The sequence below is a fragment of the Netta rufina genome, assembly GCF_964035555.1.
Source record: "Netta rufina genome assembly, chromosome: 3".
Lineage (NCBI taxonomy): Eukaryota > Metazoa > Chordata > Aves > Anseriformes > Anatidae > Netta > Netta rufina.
Genome location: NC_140125.1, coordinates 34,825,447 through 34,849,819, shown reverse-complemented (window position 1 = coordinate 34,849,819; position 24,373 = coordinate 34,825,447). Strand labels below are relative to the sequence as shown.

At 54.7% G+C, this 24,373-nt stretch overlaps 1 protein-coding gene across 8 annotated transcripts; it reads right to left on the bottom strand.

Moving 5' to 3' along the window:
• Positions 1-579: 579 nt before the first annotated feature.
• On the bottom strand, positions 580-23,562 carry VEGFA (vascular endothelial growth factor A). 8 transcript variants are annotated; one of them, XM_084284805.1, is made up of 9 exons: positions 22,571-23,562; positions 16,701-16,752; positions 11,493-11,689; positions 9,808-9,884; positions 9,370-9,402; positions 9,056-9,202; positions 6,599-6,670; positions 5,314-5,445; positions 580-3,044 (listed from the first exon to the last, which is right to left on the bottom strand). In XM_084284805.1, exons 1-9 carry the CDS (start codon positions 22,634-22,636, stop codon positions 3,023-3,025), a joined length of 798 nt encoding a protein of 265 aa, XP_084140931.1. In that variant the 5' UTR covers positions 22,637-23,562; the 3' UTR covers positions 580-3,022. The 8 variants fall into 8 exon arrangements, with proteins under 8 accessions (XP_084140931.1, XP_084140933.1, XP_084140934.1 ...); XM_084284807.1 differs by lacking the exon at positions 5,314-5,445 and having other exon boundaries at positions 22,571-23,359; XM_084284808.1 differs by lacking the exon at positions 9,056-9,202 and having other exon boundaries at positions 22,571-23,359.
• Between the last annotated feature and the right edge of the window lie 811 nt (positions 23,563-24,373).

The following is a 24,373-nucleotide window of genomic DNA, read 5'->3' as shown; positions in this document are numbered from 1 at the left end:
AGCAATGAACTTAGTGGTCTGTATTAACCCCATTTATCTTTGTTCAACGTCGTCCAGGATGGTGAGGTATCACTGAGCCATGACTGGTAGCGGGTTACACACAGCTCCAACAGCAAACACCGAGTCCATTACCAGTGAAAGGCAGGCTCAGAGCATTAATTTTAATCTTGGATTGTAAATTCCACCGAGATTGCACCTACTCGTGCCCGTGCAGCAAGCATGATGGGGCTTGGCTCCTGATAAGACAAGAGGCAAGGCTGCAACCATCATGGCACTGCTTGGTGTCAGAGGCTGGAAAGGAACCCAGGAGTCCTGCCCCCTCACTCCTGCCCATCAGACCACCCTCTTCTCACTGAGCTGGGAACTTGGGCTGGGCTTCACAAAAGTATTTTGGTGCCTACCTCCCAGTAATTTCAAGGGACTTTAGGTACCTAGATGCTTTTGGAGGCTCTGGGCCCAAATCCAAGAGTCCAACTGGCAGGTTGCTGGAGCCCTGTATCCTCCAGAGGCAATGCTGGAGGGTCTGCTACACAATGGAAGAAAATCAGGATGCAAGGCAGAAGGAGAAGGCAAAGGAAATCAAGGTCAGAATTAAATTCTTTAATACAAAAAAAGTTTGTTTGTCGTCGTCGTCGTCGTTTTTTTTAAGATATATCTGTAATTTCTTTGTTTAAAAATAAATATGTACTAAGGAATATCTTGAAAAAATTCACTAGACACAATATGTAGTGTTAATATCTTTTTTCCCCGCAATTATTACAGATAAACAGTAGCACCAATAAATAAAATGATAACAAATATTAAAATTAAAAAGGAGAGAGATTCAAGATGTAGAATTTTCTATTTTTCCTGTCTCTTCTTTTTACATATATAAAAAAATCGTAGCGTCTATTTAATCCAAATCACACATATACATAAACATATATATATATATACAAACACATAGCCAAATATATATATAGTATGTAGATGTATATCTAACCCTTGTCTCAATAGGAATGTGTAGGGGTAGGTGTTAGAGAAATTAATTAAATAACTGCCCATAACATGCTACTGACTCTGCCAACAATTGGGGAGAGATGGGATGGGACAACAGGAAGGTTAAATTTATACACAACCAGTACAAATAAAAAAAAAAAAAAAAAAAAAAAAAAAAAAAAGAGGTACGGCTTATAAATAGTTGAAATTAAATATTAACAAAGAATACTGAAAAATCCCTACTCTTTAATTAAATTATCTGTTTAATTTCTAATTTAAAAAGGGATATTAAATAAGTATATAAAACACTTTCTCTTCCCTCCCCCCCCATCGGAAGCCTCTGTCTTGCGCACGATGCAGCATAAGTATTATACATTGCAGATGCAAGCACCCACCCGTGTGTTTTTTTTCTCCTTCTGAAAGCCATCGGTCAGATGGGGAGTTCCTAGTGGTTAGTAGTCACTTGTTGTGAGTCTGTTTTTAGACTGTCTTGTCTTTTTTGGAAGCTTTCCGTGTTGTACATTATCAGGCGTTGAAAAATTCAATTGCAGATGATGTTTGGCAGATTTCTGACACAGACCGAGTACCTTTTTGATTATTATTATTATTATTATTAATTTTAATCACAGAACTAGATTATATATATCCACATAGATGTACAAACACGCTTTCAGGGGTGTGTGTGTGCACGCGTGTGTAAGGTGGGTTTCACATACACCACAGCGTATATTGCAGATACACACATAGCCAAGATTTTCAGACATGGCTTGGGGATTCCTGCTGCCTTCACATTTGATTCCCCAGCCCAAGAGCAGGAAAAAGGGCCTGATATTTACAGTACGCCATTAAAAAAAATCTTGACGCTCACATACACACACACACACCCCTACTGTGTATATACTTTTGATTAATATCCCTTTCCAGAAATGTTCCATAAGCATCTTGGATGCTCTTGAATGGCAGCTCTGTGCATGAAGAAAGCAGACAGTGCTGAACAATTGTGTGGCTATGCACCGGTCCCCATTCTTGCTTCAGCACACTGTAGGCCTTATGTCCTTTTGCAGCCACCAAGGGCGGGGAATCTAGACTCCTGTGATACTTCCTTGAATGGAAAGTTAGTGCGCATCAGCTGCCCACCATCCTTAAGAGAAGCCAGCATTGCCTCTCTGGCGAAGTTTCTATAGCGAATAAAGTCAACGCAAAATGTACACTGACATCCCATGTCCCAGCAAGGCAGGCAGGTTATGAGACGAGTAAGGGCGAAGGTTGGGGGAAGAGAGGGGAGGAGGAATCCTTGATCACGCAGATGGCCATTTCCTTGGCCTTTGACCCATCGCACCCTAGGATGCCGCTCTTTGGAACTCCCTGCCCATCCTCTCCATCACCTCTCCTTCCTGTCCCAGGCAAGGAGAAGGTGGTTTATGGTACAGCACACTCTACAGAGAAACAGCGGAGGCCGCACAAGTCAGTTAGAGTTAAGAAGTTTACACCCAGCGCTTCTACTCAAGTCCAGTCTTAGCTTGTTTCTTATGCCCCAAGTAGCCCGCTTGTGTCCACAGCAGTCGAGTATTATCCAGTGAAGACACCAATAACATTAGCAATGTTAAAAAAAATAATCAGTATATATATATATATATTATATATATATGTGTGTGTGTGTGTGGTTAAGATATACATATATGTATATATAGATGTGGTTAAAATATATATACATATATATATATGTATATGCATGTATACACACATATATATGTATGCATGGGAAAACCCATCAAATACACCCCTATAGTCTTCCTGGCTCTGTTATTTAGCAGCATGAAAAGAAAAATAAAATAAAACAGTTCAAAACCCAAAGGTGAATTCTGTGCGGCGGGTGCCTTGGGGAATGTTCCTTCCGGAGTCCATCGTCCGTACTGAAAGTGCTGTGCTCTACCGATCCTTCATTTTTAGGGTTCATTTGGATTAGTGTTTTGTTTTGTATTTTTCTGTCCAGGCGAGAAATCAGGCTCCAGAAACAGGGCTGTTCCCCCTTCTTTTCCGCTGCTCACCGTCTCGGTTTTTCACATCTGTCAGAGAGGAGAGGGAAGGAAAGAAAGAGAGAAGAGATTAACGTTTGTGACGGGGGTGCAGGTAGGACAGGGAAGGGGAGAAAGGGAGGTGACTGATGTGTTTAAGAGCATATGGCGTTAGGACATGGCATGACGTCACTGGTGGGGTGAAGTGCTGTGCAGTCAGGGCAGAACAGTGGAGAACCTCGACCCATGAATGGGTCGATGAATTTTACTCCCCCAGGCTCACCCAGATGTGGGGGGACACTGGTACAGGGGTAAATTTAGGAGCAGAACCAGAGGTCTCCTCGCTCACAAGCTGAGTGTCTTGTTTGCACCCTCTCACACCATGCACACATAGATACACACACACACACACACACAAAAACAAGGCTAAGCAACGCATGCAGAAGGACACACTCCCTCAGCTCCCCACCTAGCCTGTTGTTTGGGTTGGAAGCAATGCAGACAACAAAGCCTCATGCAGGCGAGAAGGTGAAAAGAAAATGCATCTCATTTCACTGGCTGCCACGAGCAGGGGTTAGCGCCACAGAAGAGCAGCAGCAGCAGCCTGAAGAAGCGGCAGGAGAAACAAAAATTTGCCCTCCCCTCCAGGGCCCAATTCTAACTCTACAAAGAGATGGAACAGGAAGAACTACAGCTTAACCAGCTTTTTATCTGGAAACAAATAAGCTACCCACTCTTACGACTCCTTCCTATCTTTCTGGCCAACACACCAGGTCTGGAAATCTCCCTGAGTGCCAACTATCCCACCACAGGGAGCGACTAGTAAAAGAAGCAAGTAACCCCCTTCTGTCATCATGACTTCTTTGGGGTATTGTTTGTTTTTCTTTGTACTTTGTACTGTTTCTCACTCTTCAAACTCTGTAGGGTAATTTCCCGTTACTCTGTGGATAGGGAGCAGGACCAGAGGGAAAAAAAACAAGGTTGGGTCTGGTCTCATTCTTCGGGGGCTATGCTCACTGGGAGAAGTGTAACTCTGGAAGCTGCTGTACTCTGGCCCCTCCATCAATTACTTTCCCACTCGGATTACAGAACCCCAGAAAATTCCTCTGTTTGCAGAGCAGTTTCCAGCACTCTGGCAGTGCCTAGATGCCTCCCTGATTTTGGCACACAGCACTTTCACACTTAAGGGAAGCACAGCCCTAGTCACCTAGCCAATTCTAGGCAGGCAAACAGATGTCTCCTCTGTCAGGATGTAGCCCCTGGTGAGGACCCTGGATCTCTCTCCCTCATTCTTTCTCATCCAGCCACTGCTCCTGCAATATTCTGGCAGGAGGAAGCTCCTAGATCTCTGTGAGTTGAGTTTGGAGGCACAACCAAGGGCTCATTAGCAAACCCACCTCTATGCCTCTCTCTACGGATAGGTAGGATGATCACGCACCAGAGGTGCACACGCAGCTGGTGCGAGTCAAGTGACCCCACTGAGTTCACCACAGTGCTCAGGTGAGAACCAGGAATCGGTTTCTGCACGTGCCCATGCCACGGGTGGTGCATGGTAAGTAGCATTCAGACAACGCATGCACAGTGTGGATTTCTGAGCAGACACTAACCGGTGTCTTTGCACCTCTCACCTGGCATCTGAAATACAGACCCCGGCCTGCCTTCACCTAGAGACAGGCTGTATCCCACATCACAGCCCTGAGTCCCTCAAACCACCACTCTGGCCAAGCCGTGGACAGTACACTGTGAGCACAGTGCCAGAGGACAGGGCCCTCTCCCTGGCTTTCAAGAACACAAAGGCAAATGAGAGTATGAGGACATCCTTGAGGGTGAGGGAGGTTCCCGGCCTGGCCTTCCCTACTCTGCACACTGCAGAGTGTCCGCAAGCCATCCAGAAAGGGCTTGGAAGACAGGGGTGGTGAAATCCTAGTCAGCTAGGAAGGATTTGGCTTTGTACAACAGTACCCTCTCAGAGTTGCACACAGCTAATGCACAGAGGGCTGCAGACCCTCCCCCTGGCTACTGCAGCAGCATGAACTCCGTTACCTTGTTCTAGGGGAATGGACACCTTAGACACAAATGCCCTGTCTCTGGGAGCCATCCCCATCCAAGTCCTGACAGCGCATCCGAAACGCAGAGCTGCCCTCTGACACAGGGAATCTCTGTCCTCATCTCAGATAGACCCTCTGGCCCACATGGGATAGACAAACGAAGTAATCATATAGCACTGGTGCCAGAAGTCAGCAGGAAGCAAGCTCCCCCCTCTTTCTCTTTCTCTCTCTTTCTTTTTGTGTGTTTCTCTTTCATCCTTCAGGACACAAACCTGCAAGTGCGCTCGTTTAACTCAAGCTGCCTCGACTTGCAACGTGAGTCTGTGAATTTGCAGGAACATTTACAGGTCTGGGGATCTTGTACAAACAAGTGCTTTCTCCTCTCTGAGCAAGGCTCACAGTGACTGCAAAAAGGCAAAAGGAAAGATGTCTAAGCTACAGCGCTTCAGCAGAAAGAAAATACACATGCAACACCCTAAACATCAAAGCAATCCCCTTGCCCCCTCCCGCAGCCCCCATGCTGCCCACTGGAGCGTCGCGGGCTGCTGGTTTTCCAGCAGCACCCCGGCAGCCCCAGAACCTGGTCAGGACAGCACCCCTTGGCATTAGCGTAAAGAGAAAAGAGAACAGGCTCTGCACAGTATTCACAAATGCTGCATTGGATCCATCGGCACAGGCCACAGGGAGGAGGAAGGGGGGAAGCAAGGATGGGAAGGTGAGAGGTCCCAACCAGCTATTGAGGTATCAATGAAAGGCGTTCTCTGAAGTGGGCTATTCGAGTAGAAAGAGGCCAGCGGCTACATGAGTTAAATACACAGGGTCTCTCCCCCCTGGAAAGCAGCATCATGTGCTTATCCCCACAGTCGGCATGGCCCTCTTTTCTCTAAGCCCCGTCCCAGCCTTGCCACCTAGGAGTCTCTCCCGTGAGGGAAGGGCCGTGAGCTTTCAATGCAGAATTGTGTGAACCACCGTGAGAGGCAGAGCGAAAGAGACAGGGGGAGAGACAGGGAGAGAGAAGCCACCGAAACCAGCAGGGAGAGAGAGAGAGAGAAAGACAAAAAGAGAGAGAGAGAGAGAGAGCCCCCCGGTTCCCCAGCACCCCTTTTCCAGCTCCCCACCGTCCCACCTCTCCTCTCCGCCTGTGACTCCACCAGACACGCAGGCACACGCGCGCACGCACGCACACACACCCATGCACGGCAGGCACCAGCCTGCCCGCCGCCAGTCGTCGTAGCACGGGCACAAGTGGGGGGACAGCAGGCGACAAGAGCCGCAGCCCAAGGAGCGGGAGAAGAGGTGCAGAGAGCTCGCCCACCCCGCCCCGCGCTCCTGAGCCTCGCCGGGGGTGATTAGAGAGAGCCAAGCAAGCGAGAGCCGCCTTCCCTGAGACACCCCTCGGTGCCGGAGCGGTGCCACCGCCAGCGCTGCCCCTGAGGGGATCTGCAGCCCACCAGTGACTGGGAGGGGAGGGTGAGATTTTGAGTGAGCAGCAAGCAGGCGGACTGGTTTGGGGAAAAGGGAGGGAAGAGAGTCTACAAGCAGAGGACACAAACGTACAAGCTGGGTGGTTTGTACCGGCCTTTCTTGCGCTTTCTCTTTTGACCCTTCCCCTTTCCTCGCTTTGATTTTCTGGAAGAAAAACAAAAAAAAAAAACAGAGAAAGAGAGAGAGAGAGAGAGAAGGAAAGAAAGGGAGAGAGAGAGAGAGAGAGAAAACGGAAGAAAACGCAAGGAAGAAGAGGAGAAAAAAAAAACACAGCCATGTGCCTTGCTGGGAGGGGGAAGCACATGAGGCAGGACCGGAGGAGGGCAAGTCCCGGGGCCGAAGCACAGATCTCCAGAAGCACAGATCTCCAGAAGCACAGATCTCCACCTCGCACACACACTCACTGGCCTCCTGCGCTCCTGCCAGCACCGCACCCAGCCTGCCCGCAGCCAAGCCAGCGCCAGGGGACACGGCGTGCGCAGAGGCCACCTCCACGCGGGGCTGTCTCTGAGGGTCCTCGCAGCCCCCGGAGAGGGGCAGTGGGGCAGGGGAGAGGGAAAGGGAATGGAAAGCCTGGTGAAAGCGTCACGCAGCGAGCGCAGGCAGCCATCCCGGGCCACAAGCTCAGGTGCACGCTGGCTGAGGAGGGGCAACCTGCGTGGAGGGGCTCCCTCAGGGAAGAGGAAAGCGCCCTGACCTGGTGGCGAGGAGCGGGCAGCCCGGGGATGGTGATAATTCTGCCACGGGATGGGCTCAGCACGCTGGGATAAGGGGGGAGAATGCTGCTTGGAAGGGGTCACCTAGCCTGTGGGCTCTGCTCGCCCACCCCGCTGCCTGCCTGTGGCTCGGTGGGCTCCAGGAGACCTCGCTGTCTGCTAGCAGCCCCTCCAGCAGCCTCCTTCCCGAGTGCCAGAGGAGGAAGAGGGAGGCCTGACCGAGCTATGACACCCAGGAGATGATCACCAGCAAGAGGCTTCAGGCCTGTGCTCCTTTTCTCCCTTACCCACCCCTTCCCTCCCTTCGCTTTCCACATGGGCCTGATGAGCGGACGGAGCCAAGGCACTGACTCTCTTAAAAATTCACCCCTTGCTCCTGATTTGGGGGCAGGAGCTGGGACGGGACAGGGCCAGGACACTACCCATGGACCTCTACAGCCCAGCGAGAGCACAGAGAGGGAGGGAGGCTGGAGCCTGCGCTGCTCCTCGAGCCACGTCAGAGCAGCACCAAGGGAGAAGCATGCGAGGAGAAGGCCCTGGGCAAAGCACCGGGGCTCGTCAGACACGTGGGCACCACGGCAGCTCAGCAGGGACTCCCTCCTTCCCTGGCGCAGCCCACCTCGGGAGGGAGCTGTGGAGGGAGGGGACCTGGGGGGGCAGAAGGGAAAGCACCACGGGTGTTCCTTAGGCCCCGTTCAAGTCTTCTCGCTGGAACGAGTGCCCGAGCATCAGCTCGCTCCCAGCCTCTGCCCTACGTGTCAGGAGTCACAGGGAGGCGGTGAGGGGAGGAAAATCGACCTGAAGGGAGGAGAGGGGCACCAATATAACAGGACTTTCAATCGAGAGCAAGTCAAAGCACAGCAATCTCTCCCATCCCTTCCCTTCCTTCCCCGGGGGAGTGCAGAACCAGCAAAGAGCAGGCAAGGTGCTGTTAGAAGAGGAAAGGGAATTGCAACACAGGCCGGGCTGGCTGCTTCACCCACACCCCATCCTCACCAGAGCGCACACAACCCAACAACTCTCGCACACCTTCAGACCACAGAGCCACGCAGACCGACCGTCCCCGACACGGCCCTGCACAGAGAGGAGCGCCGGCTGCCTGACGCAGCCACGAGCGGATTGCCCGGGGGAGGAGGAGAGGCTGGAAGGCGGCGAGAAGTACACAGCCGCCGGGAGAGGGGTGAAAGAAGTTCTCTCTCACTCTCCCGCTTGCTCTCTCTCTCTCTCTGTTTCAGCCTCATCGCCCAGCAGTCGCCCCTTTCCTCTCCAACTCCGCACCTCCAAGTGGCAGAGCCGCTATCCCAGCCGTGCGCTCTCCGGCTGACCCTCTCAGCCAGAGAGGTTGCTCTATTTTTCCATGTTCTTCCATGTTTTGTGATTGTCCCTGCAACTACCGCAGGGCGAGAGCCGATTTATCTACTTTCCATAACCTTTTTACTTCGGGGAGGAAGGAAAGGGAAGGTTGTGCCTTAACCTTCTTCAGGTCACCAGAGTAAATCCATCAGCTTGAAAAAAACCTCTCCTGAAAGCCTCCACCGAGACCCAGCTAGGAGATCCATCTCCTTTTATACCCACCCAGGCCCCCACCCCACCAAAACCAGCATCACATCGTGCATGGCATCAGTCCTGCCTCCACCAGGCCTCCACTGCCACCTCTCCCTGTAGCCAGCAGAGTTCCTACCCAAGCTGCTGTGAAAGAAGCCAGCAAGTTCTCACTCAAGCAGCAAGAAAAAAAATTAATAATAAAGAAAGGCAGCGATTTGCAGTAACCAGAAACACCCCAGGAAGAGGGAAGGGAGAACAGGGGCTGCACCTTGAATCCATTCTGGTAGGACACACACGACGGGACTTCCCTGACTCTGGGTAAAGCATTAGGAATGACTGCCATGGTCGTGGGTCATGCAAGCTCCAGGTCTGGGGTATGAAGGAAGGACCGTCAGATCTGGGTTTCTGTGCCCACCTGGAACGGATTCAGAGTGTCGCCCCATGCACTACCATATGCCATTTCCAAAAACACCTTCTCCAAGTGAGTATCTCCAACCAATCAAGGAAAAGGGCAAGGGGCAGTGGGGAGAGGAAATGCCAACCAACCACCAAAAGAGAAAGGAGGAAAGGTTTGTCACTTACTTTTCTTGTTTATTTTTGACATCTTTCTTTGGTCTGTGGAGGAAGAAAGAACAAAGGCCTCATTAGAAGGGCGCATACCACATACACATCCAGTATTATTCCCAGTTCCCGCAAGCACAGGGAAGAGGACGTGTACAGCTGCTGCTGCAGGATGCCCATGGCACAGGTTAAGCAGTCCTTCTCAAAGCATTTGCTCTCCTGCTGCACCTCACCAGTGCCACAAGACCCCAGGCTGCAGGCTAGCATTGTCCACCTGCCATATCTAGAGACGGAGGAGCCTCGCCAGCAGAGTTCTTTTCCCAGGCTCAGCCATCCCACTGCAAACCACCTGAGGAGACCGCAGAAGCCTCTGGACAACAGTCCCAACCCAACGGCAGGAAGAAGGAAAGGCTCAGAGTAAGTTTATTGCAAGAGGACCCAGCGCTGCTCCATTCTCACCTGCAGTCACATTTACTGTGCTGTAAGAAGCTCATGTGCGCTATGTGCTGACTCTGATGGGGTTTAATTCTCATGATCTGGAATGAAAGAAACAGAGAGGGTCACTGCCCATTCACTATTTATACTCACAGCTCCAAATCAGCCCGCTGCGCGGCAAAGCACTTGCACCCCAGGTGCTCCTGGGAAGAGCATGGCAGAGTTTGAGCTGGCTTTGAGGCCCCGTTCTCCCAGTCAGAGAAGGCCCTTTGATCACAAGCAAGCGGCAACACCAGGCTCGTGCCAAAGCTCTGTTTGCTCATGCATGCAAGGTGCCAGCACTGGTGGACTGCCTTGGAGACAGGCATGGGAGAGGGCGTTAACACCACAGTAAGATTCTCGCTGAGCCGTCCCTGGGCAATACTAGCAAGACAGTAACGGAGCATTCAGCCTGCTCCCAGAGAGAGGCACGTTTCAGTCTAAAGCAAAGGCCCAAAGCGAAAGCTCCACATCTGACTACTGTTCCCTAAGCCACCACTCCTTCCCGGCTGACACGTCACCTTCTCCGCGAGATGACACACAGAACAAATCTGGTGCTCTGTGCTTAAAACACCCCTGCAGAGCCAGGCTTCGCCCAGCCCCCAGCTCCGTGTGCCTGCAGGGAAGTTATATGGGAAGCCAGGCATGTGATGTTACAGTTTCTCAACCCAGAACCTGGCTGGACCACGAGCTCTAGCATTTGCACCACAGATCTCCTGAAGTGCTTCTGACCCTTCCCAGGCATGCAGGCACGCCAGCCAAAACACATAATTCAGCAAGGAATGGTAAGAAGGAAACTGTCCTTAGTTACAGCGTGCTAGTAGGCTCTGGCCCAGGCTGGAGCATGCAAGTGGAAAAGCAGTACAGGGGAACCATGGAAGGACACCGAGAGGTTCTCTGCCAGAGTTCAAACACAGCCGAGGTCACAAGTGAAAAGCACTGGCTGGTAATCACGCAGTCCTGCACGTCTCTCCTCCATATCAAAAACTGATGGCAATATTTACAGTGCCCTTTCAAGAGGCTGAGGGACAAAAGTAGGTGAGGGAGCTACAGGCTAAGGGTAATGGACACTAGCACCACGGTGGGTGCAAGCTGGAACCGAGGCTGGCAGGCAAGGGCAGTGACAATGCTCTCTAAGCAGAGTCTGTATCTTCCCCGTGTGCCCAGCCTTTGCTATCACGGCCAGTCCCTGTCTCTTCCAAGAAATGAATTCAGCAGCCTCCAAACAAAGGAGGAGGACGCCCAGAGGCAGAAAGGCTTTTCCACTTGACACTGAAGCAGTGTGTTTCTTAGAGACCCTTTCCACCCCTGCTGTGCCAGTGTAGCTAATGACCCAAATCCCCTGCTCTGTTGGTAAAGACTGACCTCGCATGCCCTCCGGGAGAGAGTACTGACAGGCTTTTCCCTACTGCCCTACTCAGCTGCCTTCAGAGCAACAGCTGTGTGGACCAAATGCAGAGTTAAGGTAGAGCAAAGGTCTGGGGAGCGTCTTCTCCGGGGCCTCAGAGATAACAGCATCAGAAATGCTCCTCTGCATTCTCTACGCGTGAAGTGCTCCTTTGCAGAAATGCTCCTCTGCCTGCTCCTAGCTTCTGTATCTCTTGGGGTGGCTGTGACGGGTGACTTGCCTCCTCCACCCAAGCATGCCAGCTCGCAAGTTGGGCCCTCACCTCCATCGTGACGTTGTACACATCCACAGGGACACATTCTAGGCCCTCATCGCCGCAGCAACCCGCACATCTCATCAGAGGCACACAGGATGGCTTGAATATGTACTCCACCTCATCAGGGTACTCCTGGAAAATGTCCACCAGGGTCTCAATTGTCCTGCAGAAACTGCGCTCGTAGACTTCCAGGAATTTGATAACTACAGGGAGGAATGGAGGGAATAAGTTAATGCAAACTTAGCTCAAGAATGTCTAGTGCTTTGCCCCTTAGAACGAGCCAGACAGTTGCAACACATCTACCCTATGCTCTTCACTAACAGTCTTGCAGGCCTATGTCCTTCGTCTCTGCCCTACTCACCCACCCTCTCTCTCCCTCCCACCCACACCCCAAATCAGCAGGGGAAGACAAGGAAATGGCCCTTCCTCCTGCTGCTTCGGGACTGAGACAAGATGGACCGGAGAGCTTCGCTCTTTGGACTGGCCCTCCCTGGCAGCATGATGCATCCCACAGGTGCCTTGTCCCCTTGCTGTTCCCCACACTCTCAGCCATGCTGCCTCTAAGCAAAGGAGCCGTGCCAAAAAGCACCTGAGGCTGCTGCAGATGACCTGCACTCTGGATTAAGGCCCTTCACTTTTACCTTCTGTCAAAAGCAGAGGTTTTAGGAGGCAGGGGCATAAGCCAGAGACAGAAGCATCCTCTCTATAGACCTCAGTGCAGAGACAGCCCTGAGAACGGTGAGACAGCTGTGAACAGTGCATCCATGTGGCTTCGTTTGCCCCGCCAGCTACAGCTTTTGCCCACACACAGCATCCACCTCCAGGAGACCGACAGCACCTGCTACACATCGCAGCCTCCCCGTCTCTGCACCGACCACTCTCCCAGAGCAAGGAAGCCAGCCAGCACCTGGAAGACTCGAAGCGAGCCCACAACACCCCCAGGATTACCCAGACCACACACTTGGCCCCTGAACCACAATAAGGCAATGTGGGAGGGGGAACGGGGTGGATCTGCCATTATCCCCTGCCTTCCCTCTGAATGGAGCAAACGCTAACTGCTTGCGACCTGCGCTGATTTCACAAGCGTTTCTCAATGTTTCCCAGCCTCTTGCCAAAGCTTCGTCTTGCTGCTTGGTCAAGGGTTGGAGAGATTTAAAGAGATGAGAGATAGGGTAGATAAAGTACACACGCACAAAACCCAGCTGCTCACCCACCTCTGCAAACAGCCAGTACCTGGAGCCCTCCAGGCCTCCCAGCTCCACCAGCATGCAGGCAGCAAAGGAAGTTGTCTCAAACAGAGCAGAGGATAAGCGTGTGCACCAAGAGATAGTGCCTGCCCCGTGCTGTTATGCGCTATAATGATCCACCTGTACAGCATGCAGAGTCCTACAGCACCGAGGTTGATAACTCGGAGTGATAAGCACAAACTGCTTGCATCATGGAAAAATGGTCTCTGGTAAGCGTTTCTAAAGCGCCCTGAACTTGTGACAAACTGGCATAAAGGTTACTTTGCCACAAAAATGCAAAAGCTGCAGGGCTTGGAGCTCACAGCCCGCAGTTAATTGTTGAAAGTTAATTCTAGGTCATGCAGAGCTGACAGTGCCACAGTGCTGAGAGCGGGTACAAGAGGGGAGGAGCTCCCATCCAGGGAGTTTGAAGTGTCAGAGAGCGTGAGCAGCTATTAAAAGAGAAAGTGGCTTGTGAAAAGGAAATGTAGCCTGGCAGGCATGGACTGCTTGTTGGTATTCCTAGCCTAAAAGACAGCATGCCTCTGTTCCCTGTCCCTTCCCTTCCTCTTCCCTCCTCCCCCAGCAGCAGCGTGCCTCCTGCCTGTCCTCCGATCTTGTCTGTGCTACCTCCTTCTTCCTGCTCCCCTTCAGAGTGACCTTAGTCCCTGCCTGTGCTCCAACAAGTGGAACAATTTAATATGTGGGAAATTCTGCAGGCACAGTGACAGCCGCTGAACTGCACTGCTGATTATTCACACTGTGCCAGCAGAAAGGATCCGGGAACTCCGGCAATACAAGCACAGCGCTGGGTAAAAGAATGCTTCCAGACCCACTGCAAAGGGAAGGAGGGAGGAAAAGAGGGCGGGAAAGCGATAGTTACCTGTGCAGAGCAGCTGCTGCTCACTGAATCCCTCTGGAGCACATAAAGAGGCAGAAACCGAAACCAGGCAGAAAACTGAAGTGAAACTGATTCGAGTCCACAGTGCTAGATTACACCATGGCCACGGAACAGCACATTTGATTTATTTTGCGGAGCCTTTACTTTTATGGCTGCACCCTGATAACTATACTTGAGATCTGGGAGATCTGACAGGACCAAACGCCTCCCGTTATCAGCACTGGAGTTTTTGCCTTTACTTCAACGTAGGAGGATTTTCCAAAGTCTGAATCAGCCTCGGAAGAGGGAACAGGGACTCTTTATCCGACTGCCAGTCAGAATGTCCTGCCACAAAAGGCGCGTTGCCTCGATGTCACTGGACACAGAGCATTCGCACGGAGGCTGTGCGGCGCTCCACAGCCCATTTGCACAGCCAGTTCCCAAACCGGAGCACATGACTGAGGTACAGTCATCCTCACAACAAAGCCCTGCCCCTGCTACTGTATCTACACTTACTCCTATGTCCTGGGAGTCATATTCCGCACTTTGCCGGGCTGATTCAGTCCCTGCTTCCTTTCCATTGGCTGTGGCAGGGACGGAAGGACGTCTGTCTTTCATGGGGAAACATAGGAAGGTCACTGAAGGACTAACACCGCTTAGCCTGCTCCCTTCCTGCAATTTGGGCCTCAGCCCATGTTAAAAGTTAATCCCGCATTTAACCCACACCCCTACTCTGTAAAACACCTCCACATTTGAGTCAGAGGTTCTTCTTTGTGAATGGAGAGGGAAATAAGGTTAAAACTCAGCCAGGGCCCACACTAGCTCTTTAGGCAGACATGGCCACAGCAGGCAGGATTAAGTCCAAATTTTGAGCAGTCGAGTGGGAACAAGCTAGACTAGAAAAGGAGTAGGTCTGTGATCATTCTGCCTCCCTCCCCGTCAATGGCTTAGCAGCAATACAGACACACTGTTCTCTTAAAAATAAAAGTGCAACCACAAGTGCTGGTGGTTTCATTTATTTATACCAGAAAATCTTTTCTCGTGGAACAAACAAAGAGGGTTTGTCTAACTCCTCTACAACTTCCCGTGCCACAAAACATGTGGAAGGCTCTCTCGAGCACAAAAGGGTAGGGGCTGAAGTTAAAATTACAGGCTCCAACTGGAGTTAAGTCTATCCCAAATAAAAACCTGTTGCAGCTTGACATCTCAGAGCAAGCACAAAATGGCCAGAGACACAAAGTCACCTTACGCACCCACCCCAAAGACCCCAGGAGCATCAGCAGAAGGCACTGCAGGATTGTCCTTGTACAACAGAGGCACATCATCGACTCCTCTTCACCAAGGGGAAACTGAGGTACAGAGAGAGAACCGCCAAGGTCATACAGCAGGACAGAAGCAGAGCCAGGAAGGTAATGCCAAGAGTCCTGACTTCTAGCTCGCAGATGTATTTGCATAACAGAGCCAGGAATAGCATCAAGGCAATAGCACTGGAGTCCCACCGCTCACGTTGCTACACCAACTTCTCCCCTGCTCCCATCAACCTTCCTGTGACAGGGAATTAAATTCTGTTCAACTCTTCCCTCCCCGGGAACGTGGTCAGACACAACAAACGGCACAGACCAGGACCCTAGCGCTCTCCTACCAACAGCAGAGGGACTGGTTACCAAAATAAGCCTCACAGCAGGCTCCATCTTGATCCCTCTGGAGTCACTGAACCTTCTTCTGTTGACTTCAGCAGGAGCAAGGGTCAAGCGCAACACGCGGCAGCCCGCCAGCAAACGGGGAAATTTCGGCCACGCAAAATGGACACCTAGCCCAAACGCTGCCTGCCACAAATCTCTGGCTCCTTGCAGCTGGTCAGAGCAGTACAGTTACAAGAAATTGAAGTAAGAGTGCAACGTAAAAAGCCAATCTGGGCCCACACTGCTAGAGCCCTCTGCTGACCTCCCGCTGGAATAACGCTGGAGGTCACAGCCCATGGGGGGACCCTGCGAGACCTCCGACAGAGCCAGTCACTCCAGTGAGGGGCTTGCTCTGCTGCCAAGGTAATGGGGAAAACACGGTCAGAACAGAAGCTGATTGATGATCACCTCGGCCTGAAGGCCCCCAAGTCCACAGCCCCCACTTGTGAGCGGAGGACTGCGGATGGGAAGCCCACCTGCTGCAAGGCACGGGGCTCCACCGGGCAGGGGGCTGGCAGGAGGCACCCCTGACCAGCTTGGTGGCTGACTGCCCGCCTGGCCTGCTCACACAAACCCACAGGGCCGAGGACATGGCCACAGCCTGGCCTTTGGGCAGCACAGAATCACTGCGGCTGCACAGCCACCACCTCGTTTCGCAAAACCATTAAGGCTGGAGAAGACCTCCAAGATCACCTGGTCCCATCCCTACTACGCTGCCAGCATCAGATCAAGCAGAACCCATATGGCATCCAGCCCTTGAACCCTTTACCCTTGCTCACAGCGGAGTAAAAGGGTGCTTTTTGCAAGCCTGGCTCTGCACACAGCAATAACCCGAGCTGGGGGACGAGGCTGGAAGTCCCCCTGCATTGCCACCCCTCTGTCCCCAGAGCCACTGCTGGCGGTGCCGGGGCTGCGGGGCACGGCTCCGGCCTTTGTTCGGGGATCAGCCCAGGCCGCCCGGGCACCAGCGGCGCCTCCGGGGAGGAGGCAGGCGGCTGAGATGACAAATCCCTTCCTACGGCACTGTGGCGAATTCCTAGGAGGCTGCTCGCAGCCACTCAGCTCTTTGTGTGCGCGCATAAATATATATATAAATATATATATATATATAAATGAGCGTGTGTGTGTGCACCAGCGCACGCACGCAGTTCTCCCCGGAGTTATGGGAAGCGCGCAGCAGGCTGGGCCGGCCCCGCTGCACGTCCCGGCCCCGCCGCACGTCCCGATCCCTATCCCAATCCCGATCCCAGTCCCAATCCCGATCCCAATCCTGATCCCAATCCCGACCCCGACCCCGGCGGGGCTAATGGCGGCGGCCGCAGCCCCCCGCTCCCACTGCGGCTCCCCGGGAGGTGGCGGTGTTGGCCGCTCCCGGGGCCCCGGCTGCCTTCCCCCGAGCCCCCCGGGGAAGCCACCCGGCTCTTACCTTCGTTGGGTTTCCGCTCCCCATCCCCCAGGGCAGGAGCAGCCTTGGACAACTGCAAAGACAAGAGAAAAGCGGTCACCACGCGGAGCCCCCCACGCCGGGCTGGGCACAGAGCCCTTTTGTTCCCCATCCCGCTCCCCATCCTCGGCCCCGCAGGGAGAACGGGGCCGGGGAAGGGAAAAGGGAGAGGAAAGCGGGCAGGGGAAGGGGCCCGAGGGCTTGGAAGGAGCCCCCCCCGAGGGGTTTGCAGCGGCTGGGGGCAAAAAGCATTGAGCAGACGAGGGCACGGAGAGGAAAACAAGGCGGGTGACCTTCTCCCGCTGACCCGCGCTAAGCCGTGGGGCTTGGCAAGCCGTGGGCCCGGTGCCACCTCCAGAGCAGCGCCAGGCCTGCCTTTTCTCCTTCAGGCCTCCCCTTCCCCTCCATAAAGGTGAATCTGGCCCAGGAGGAGCGGGGAGAAGGGCTGTCAGGCGCCAAAGGGCATCGCGCCCCGCTCAATGTCACCGATGTCTGTCACCGAGTGGCGGTGGCCACAGAGGTGTCGCTATCTGGCCCGCTGTCAGGGCGGCTAACTGCTGCGATCCCCCCCCGTGTCCCTCTGCGCTGGCACTGTCACTTAACGGGCCCGTCCCCAGCCCCTGCGCTGCTTCCCCGGGACAAAAAGAGGCCTCGAGCTCTGCATTCGCGCCTGCTGTCCTCTTGGGACAAGGGGCATTTCCAAACCGCTGACGCAGGTGGGAGCAGCAATAGGGAACCCACCCCCAGACTGGGATGGAGCGGTATTACACCGTTTCACTGAGGAAGTCTTTTTTTAATTCCAGGTGAAACAAAAACTCCACTCTTCCTGCTCTGCGTGAGGGTTTTAGCTCTGACGTAACTTTCCAGCCAAGTCAGGTTTCCCCCTGCTGTTCTGTTCTGAACCAAAACCAAAAAAAAAAAAAAAAAAAAAAAGCTTGGGTTTCTTCACTTCTGCAAGGTATGTTGCCACCTTCGTGACGCCATCCACCCCGGAACCTGCTGCCTTTCAGCAGAGGTGCAAAAAGAGAGCGGCAATGCAAACACGCAGAGCACTGTTTCATCAGCAACATGCTGTATTTGGGCTTAGGAAAAGGCCCTCTGATCGCACAGCTGGAGACGGGACTGAATTGAGCAGGCAAAGTCCACCTCGAGCTCACAACGGGAATCTGCCACCTATAGTCTTCTAGCAGCCCTGTGCACAGGGCAGCACCACCTTCCGAGCGGCCTGAAGTGTCAGCTTTTCAAAGGAGGAGGAAAGAGAGCCAGTGAAGCCCCTCTCCCAGCCATTCCTTTGTGTCTGTGCACAGTTCCCTTTGTCTAAGGTCCCCCTGACCGAACTCCTTGCTTCTCATTTCAACCGACGTCCTTCTGTACCTGGGAATAACGCAGCAGCCCAGACCTGAGCCACCCCACGCGTGGATCTGTTATGTCCCTGGGGAGGAAAGCCTGTGTGCCTAACCTCAGCGCCGTGCTAACAGCTTAAAAAGCAGGTTCCTGGGAACAATTTTGTTCCTGAAGTGTGAAGGTCACTGCAACAGCACACACAAAATGGAGGCAGCAGAGGTTGCAGCGGCCTTCCAAAGACGCACAGGGCCCAAAGATCTACGGGTCTAAAGAAAACCGCATCAAGGGCAGAAAAGCCTCCATTCATGTCATAGCACAGGAAGAAGATCACGAGCCAGGCCGATCTATCCAAGTCACAACGCTCCCAAGACCTTTCGCAGAGGGATTTTCGGTTCGCACACCAAGTGACCGTGGTGGACTAAGCGAAATTAGCTCTGAGCCACCTTGAGGGTCCTTCTGCCCGTTCCCAGGGTGAGGCGGCCCAGCCTGCTGCCAAGCCCCCTGCCTCCGTGCTCGGGCGCACACAAACACGCACACGTGGTGCATGGGTGTTGGGAAGCAGGCGTGAGCCGCACACTTTCACTGCTCACCTGCGCGTGGCCAGCACCTCTCCCTGCCCAATGCACCGCCGCGGGAGCCAGAGCACCCTCCCAGCTCTCACCTAGACCTAGACCTGCAATTCTACCCGTAGGGTGGGAAATGGGATCGGTACGGAGCCTGCCAGGAGCATGAGGTGGACGAGGTTGCTGTTCCCCCCCCCGGCAGAGCTCTGCAGCGCTCGAACGGGAGCTCTCAGCAGTCACCTAAAAGGTTTCCCAGAACTATCAGTAACACGCTGTCTGCCCGCTATACCAAGAAACCTCTCTGCCCTTTTGGCAGTGCCTTTCACCTGTGGCTAATGCCCTGCGAGCCCGTTCGCTCAAACAACAGAGCAGGCAGGGGGTTCTGCCTCACTTGAGACCAGGCTGCTACATATCATAAAGGGCGATGGGAAGCCAAAAGCCTTCCAAGGGACAAGCAGGCCCAGCGTGCCCTTCGGTGGGAGCCTGAAGGTCACGCTCTCCTCTGCTGTCTTTCGGAATTACCCAACAGCTCCGTAACACAATTTGTTTCCGATAGCTTTTCAGCATTTCACAGAGGTGTGGAAGCAAGCCCCGGGCTCGAGAGCAGGGTAAATGCCCCCCAGAGAATGGGGCTGAGCAGGGGGAAGCTCCTTTTTGGGCCCTTTGCAGGTCACAGTGAATGCATGTCCTGAAGTGGGGTAAAACCCTCCCGAGCAAATAAACCTGCCTCACACCGTCTGTATCTGCACCTTCCCCGTCCCCCTTCTCCTCCAAGTGCCATTAGGAAGCAAGTTCCTCTCTGAAGGGAGAGAAAAGGTTAATCAAGTCATTCCTCTCCAGCCATCACCCCCCTCACCACCACCACCAGGACTCTTTCTCTCCCTTCCCCTCCCCCTAATCTGTGCAGCCTCATTAAAAGAGCTTTGTAACTGTTTAGGACTGGAACAAACAATCCAGCCACTTTGAGAGGGGCTCTGGGACAGGAGTTAAGGCACTTTTCGTCTTAGGCGCTGGAAATTCTTCTCAGCGGTTTCGACTTAAGCGGCGGGGGGACCCCGCTGCACTCCTTCCCCATTGTACCTACGGACGGAGATCAGTAATCCCGCGAGCTGCCAGCACGGTGCAGGCACCTCGGACACGGAGCAGGACGGACAAGAGACCCGATTCGGGGCCGCCCGGGAATCGGAGAGCCCCTCCGAGACCCCAGCACGGGCTCCCCTCTCCCCTGCTCCCGAAGGAGCCCTCCTCCTCCTCCCAGCGTTTCCTCAGGCCCACAGCGGGTCCGGGGAAGGTGACGGGGACCCATGTGGGGTCCTGGCTGCTGGGGGGGCTCGGGAGGCAGGCTGCGGGGGCTCCCAGCGGGGCCTGGCGCAGAGGCACGCCGAAGGCAGCGCGGCTGGTGGGTGTGTGATCATTAGCAGTCTGGTCACAGGCTCGCTCTCCCTCCCTCCGTGTCTGATCGCTGCCTGTTCCCTGTGGCAATCCAGCTGGTAATAGCCAGGTCCCTCCACGGCGCGGGGTGGGAAGGGATGAGCTCCCAGACCCCCACCAGCACGGACCCGCCACCATGCCGCCACTGAGACCCCCGGACAAAGGAAGAAGGGGAAGGAGCTGCCTTCCCCTATTCTCTAGGAAACCGGGGAGTGGAAGGGGACAAAAACACAACCTCCAGCACCCTGCGGGGCTACACGCCCGCTGGCCAGCAGCTGGGAGGGTGGCACTGCCAAACCACCTCTCCCTCCCTCTCCTGCACGGCAGGGCTGGTGCCACAGGCACAGGCAGACACCTGTGGCATCAGCGCCACCCAGCCCGGGCCGGGACACAATTCCCCGCTGTCCCAGCCTTGCTGCAGGAGCAACCACACCAGCTCCCTCAGTAAGGAGCCATCCCCCTGCTGCCTTCCCCGGGGGAGCACCGTGATTCCTGCGTCCCTCCTCCCTCGCCTTCAGGAAAGCAGCCTGACACGTGCTGGCCCCTGCCTTCCCAGCTCAGCCTCTTGCCAGGGCTTTTCTTTAATTCTCTCCAGCGCGCCTGGCTAGCTAGATAGGTTTTATTCAGCACGACAGTCTGATTAACGCTGCAGATAAATATTATCATCAAAGCACAAAACCCCTAGCCCCAGCGTGAAGAGCCACGCTCTCTGCCGTGCCCACCGCCATCGTCAAGCTGCCTACGCGAGATCTGCTGGCATTTCCAACGCTCCCATCACCGTGGTGCCCAGGCGACCAACGGACAAATAAGGACAGAACTGAAGGACAGACCTCACCGTCTGTCCGTCTGAGCACTTATATGGCCCGCATCACCCGGCTGGCTGCACATCTCGCGATCTCTCGTGCAATTAGCCCCGCAACACTTCCCACCACCCCACATTTCCCACGCCACCCCGGAATTTTTTTTTCCCTGCTCCTTTTTTGCTCCCCCCCAACCATTACCCTCTGTCTTTTCTCAGCAGCACCATCCTCCTGCCTGGGAGGAAAGGCAGCGTTGAGGCTTTCACGCGACTCCCGAGGACAGGCAGACCTGGACCCTACCTGATCCACAGCTTCATCTCCGGGGAAGAGGAAGGGGAGGGGAGAAGGAGCAAGGGGAGGGTTGAAGGGTATTATCACTAGACACAGAGTTGTCTAACCTACAGCCAGGGAACAGACGCTGCTCTGCAAGTTTCCTGAGGAGCTGGGAGGCAAAGAAGCCCTGTTTTAGGTGACGGTGGAAAAACTCTTGGAGAGCGGAAAGAATCGTCCCACGAGCCAAATCTGGCAGGCAGGCTGCACGGAGCTGCTCCGTGACACGCTCTAATGAGAGCTCAGCCCCGGTTCCCATCGAGCACAGCCTAACGTGCGGCTGTCACTGGAGAAAGTGGAGATATAACAGGCTAGAAACAAAGCGTGCAGTGCCTGCATGACTTCGGTTACAGCTGAAATGGCTCCTAATTGGGGAGTTACCTTCCAGCATCGGTGCTGAACAAACAATGTGAATAACTGATTAGTTTGCAAGCGACGTTTATGTTCACCACTGTGGGAGATGGTCTGGCCCGGACGCTCGCCGAGAGCTGGGGAGGAATGGCAGGGGAGAACTAGCTCCTCATAGCCCTTAAAACATAATCCACGCTGCCTAGCATACAGTCACTTTCACGTGGGCACTCTGTCTAAACCCCTTAATATCTCTTGGCAACACAGCCCTCTTGACTCTTTTGAAAACACATTTATAGGACAGGTTTGCACAGAAAGCTGCCTTTCTTTTTCTCTCTCCTTTTTTTTTTTTTTTTTTTTTAAGGAGAGAAAGACAAGGAGGAAGAGTCGGTTTCTAATCGCTCAGGAATGACAATGAGGCAAAAGTAAAAGTGACCGAGGAAGGAGAGAAGGGAAAAAACGAGGGGTTTTGTAATCTCGGTGCAGGAGATATGCATTTTGGAAAAAAAAAAAAAAAAAAATCAATCTGGAAGAAATTCAGGATCCATTTTGTCCTCTTTGATCTCTATTTGTTTTTCCAGCTAGGTATTTTGAACTCCGCACGGCAGCGCGAACCCGAGCCGGGACCCAAGGCAAATACCGCCGAAACACCCTTTTGCAATGTCAGGAGAGCCGAGGCCGGGAGGAGAGAGGCTGATGCAAGAAGCCAGCGCGCTGCCTCCCCTCCTTTTTCCCTTCCTTTCCCCTTCCCTCCCCTGCCCCGCGCAGCGCCGCGCAGCGCCCCGGCCCCGCGGAGCCCCACGGCGGGGGCGTGCAATGCGCGCACATGTGCGCGGCCCCTCCGCGCCTCGCCCCCTGCCTTCCCCAAGCTGCACACACGCCGGGCGAGCAGGTGGGAGCCGAGGGAAGGGGAAATTGTAAAAAAAAATTATAAAATATGTATTTTTTTTAAATTTTTTTTTCCCGCCCCCTCCCCGCGCCAGCCCGTTCCCCGCCGCGCTCGGGGGGCACAAAAGCCCCGTCCCGCTCTGCTCACCTCCGCGCTCTGCAGATAGAGCAGCGCCGCCAGCCCCCAGTGGATCCAAGTGAGCAGAAAGTTCATGGTTGCCGGCGCACGCCGCGGAGGAACGGGGCCCGCCGCGCTCCGCCTCGCCTCCGCCGCCGCCCCGCCGCCCCGCCGCGCTCTCGCCTCCTCCGTGCCCTCCTGCGGTGCCGCCGGCCGGGCGCTGCGAGGGTCTCCGGGGGCAAAGGGGTTCCTCTTCGGGGTGTCCGCCTTCACCCCTCCATACGGCGGCCCCCGCTGCTGCTGCTGCTGCTGCTGCTGCCGGTGGGCGCTCCGCAGGGCCGAGCGCTGGCTCCGCGGCCGCCCCGCCGCCGCCGCCCGGCCCCCGCCGCCGGGCAATCCGAGCTCCACAGCGGCCACCGGGGCAAGGAGAGGCACCCGCGCCGCGCTCGCTCTGGGCTTCGCGCACTCACTCACGCCGAAGTTTGCGGGGAAAAGTTTCAATGCATCTCTTTTCCTGCGCGCACTCCCACCCCCCCCCACCTCGCCTCTTCTTCTTCTTCGCGGCGGCGGCTGCTGCCTCCCCCCGCCGGGGGGGATGGATGGAAGGGGCTGAGCCCGCCGCCGCTCGGCCGTCCACCGCTTTAAAAAATCAGAAGGGGGTGGAAAAAAAAAAAAAAAAAAGAAAAAAAAAAATCCAAACTGGCTGGAGAGGGAGGCAACCGGGGCGGAGAAGAGGGGGAAAAAAGGGGGGAGGGAGGGGGCTTTGAAGGAAAGGGAGAAAAAAAAATAAAAAAATCCAAAGTCTAGGGAAAAAAAAAAAAAAAATCAATTAAACGGGAGGATAAAGCAAGGCGGCGAGCCAAGCGCAGGTCCCGGTGGCCGGGGAGGGTTTCGGTGCTCCCGCGGCGCGCTGTCCCCCGCCGGCTCGGCAGCAGCGGCGGCTCCGCGCAGCGCCCGCTCCCCGCGCAGCGCAGCGCAGCGCCCGCCCCACCGCCCGCTCGCCGGCGCTCTGCAACTGCTCGGCGCGGCCGCGGGGAGAGACGCTCCGCCGAAGTCCCACCCTCTCCGCCGATTCCCCTCCCTCCTTCTCCTCCCCTCGCGTCCTTGCGGCTCTGGGCTAAAAGGCCACGGGGGTAAAAGGGGGTGCGCGGCGCGCCCCCCCCCCCCCCCCCCGCCCTCCTTCTCTTCTCCTCTCCAGCTCGCCCCACTCGGGATCGTGCCCCACACCCCGACCCCCAGGCGTGGTTCCCACCATGCGCGCCCACCTTTTTCCCACCCACCCCACCCCAGCCCCACGGGTGCGCTTGCTGCCCCGCCGAGCGATGCGTGAGTTCGGGTCAAAATTCACCTTCTGCCGTCCACCCGTGGGAATCGCTCCAAAGTCCAGCCGAGCCCTTTGGGGGGAGGGGGCAGCAGGGGACAAATTGCCATCCCGGCCGCCGCCCGGCCCCCCAAGCCCTTTGCTTTGCAGCTGCGGTGATTTCTTGGCACCTAGGTGTCAAAGGGGAGGGGGCGCATCCTCGGTTGGGTTTGATTTCTCTTTATCCAGCTCCAGCCCCCCTAGGTCGCGGGGCCTGCCCACACCAGCCTTCGCCTGAGGAAGGGCATTATACTGGAGATCTTGCCAGGCAGACCCCATCCCGCTTTCTGGGAAGGTATTTGTAGGGCAAAAAGATGTCTCCGTCTCCCTGGGGTTACCACAGGCATTCCCCGACCAAGCTCCTTCGCTCGTGTCACCCGCGAAATTTCCTCATATGGGATATAGCAGCAACACGCGCGTGTCGACATAGATCAGTCTCCCTCCTGCTGCCATCCCCCGTGGACCTTTGGTGG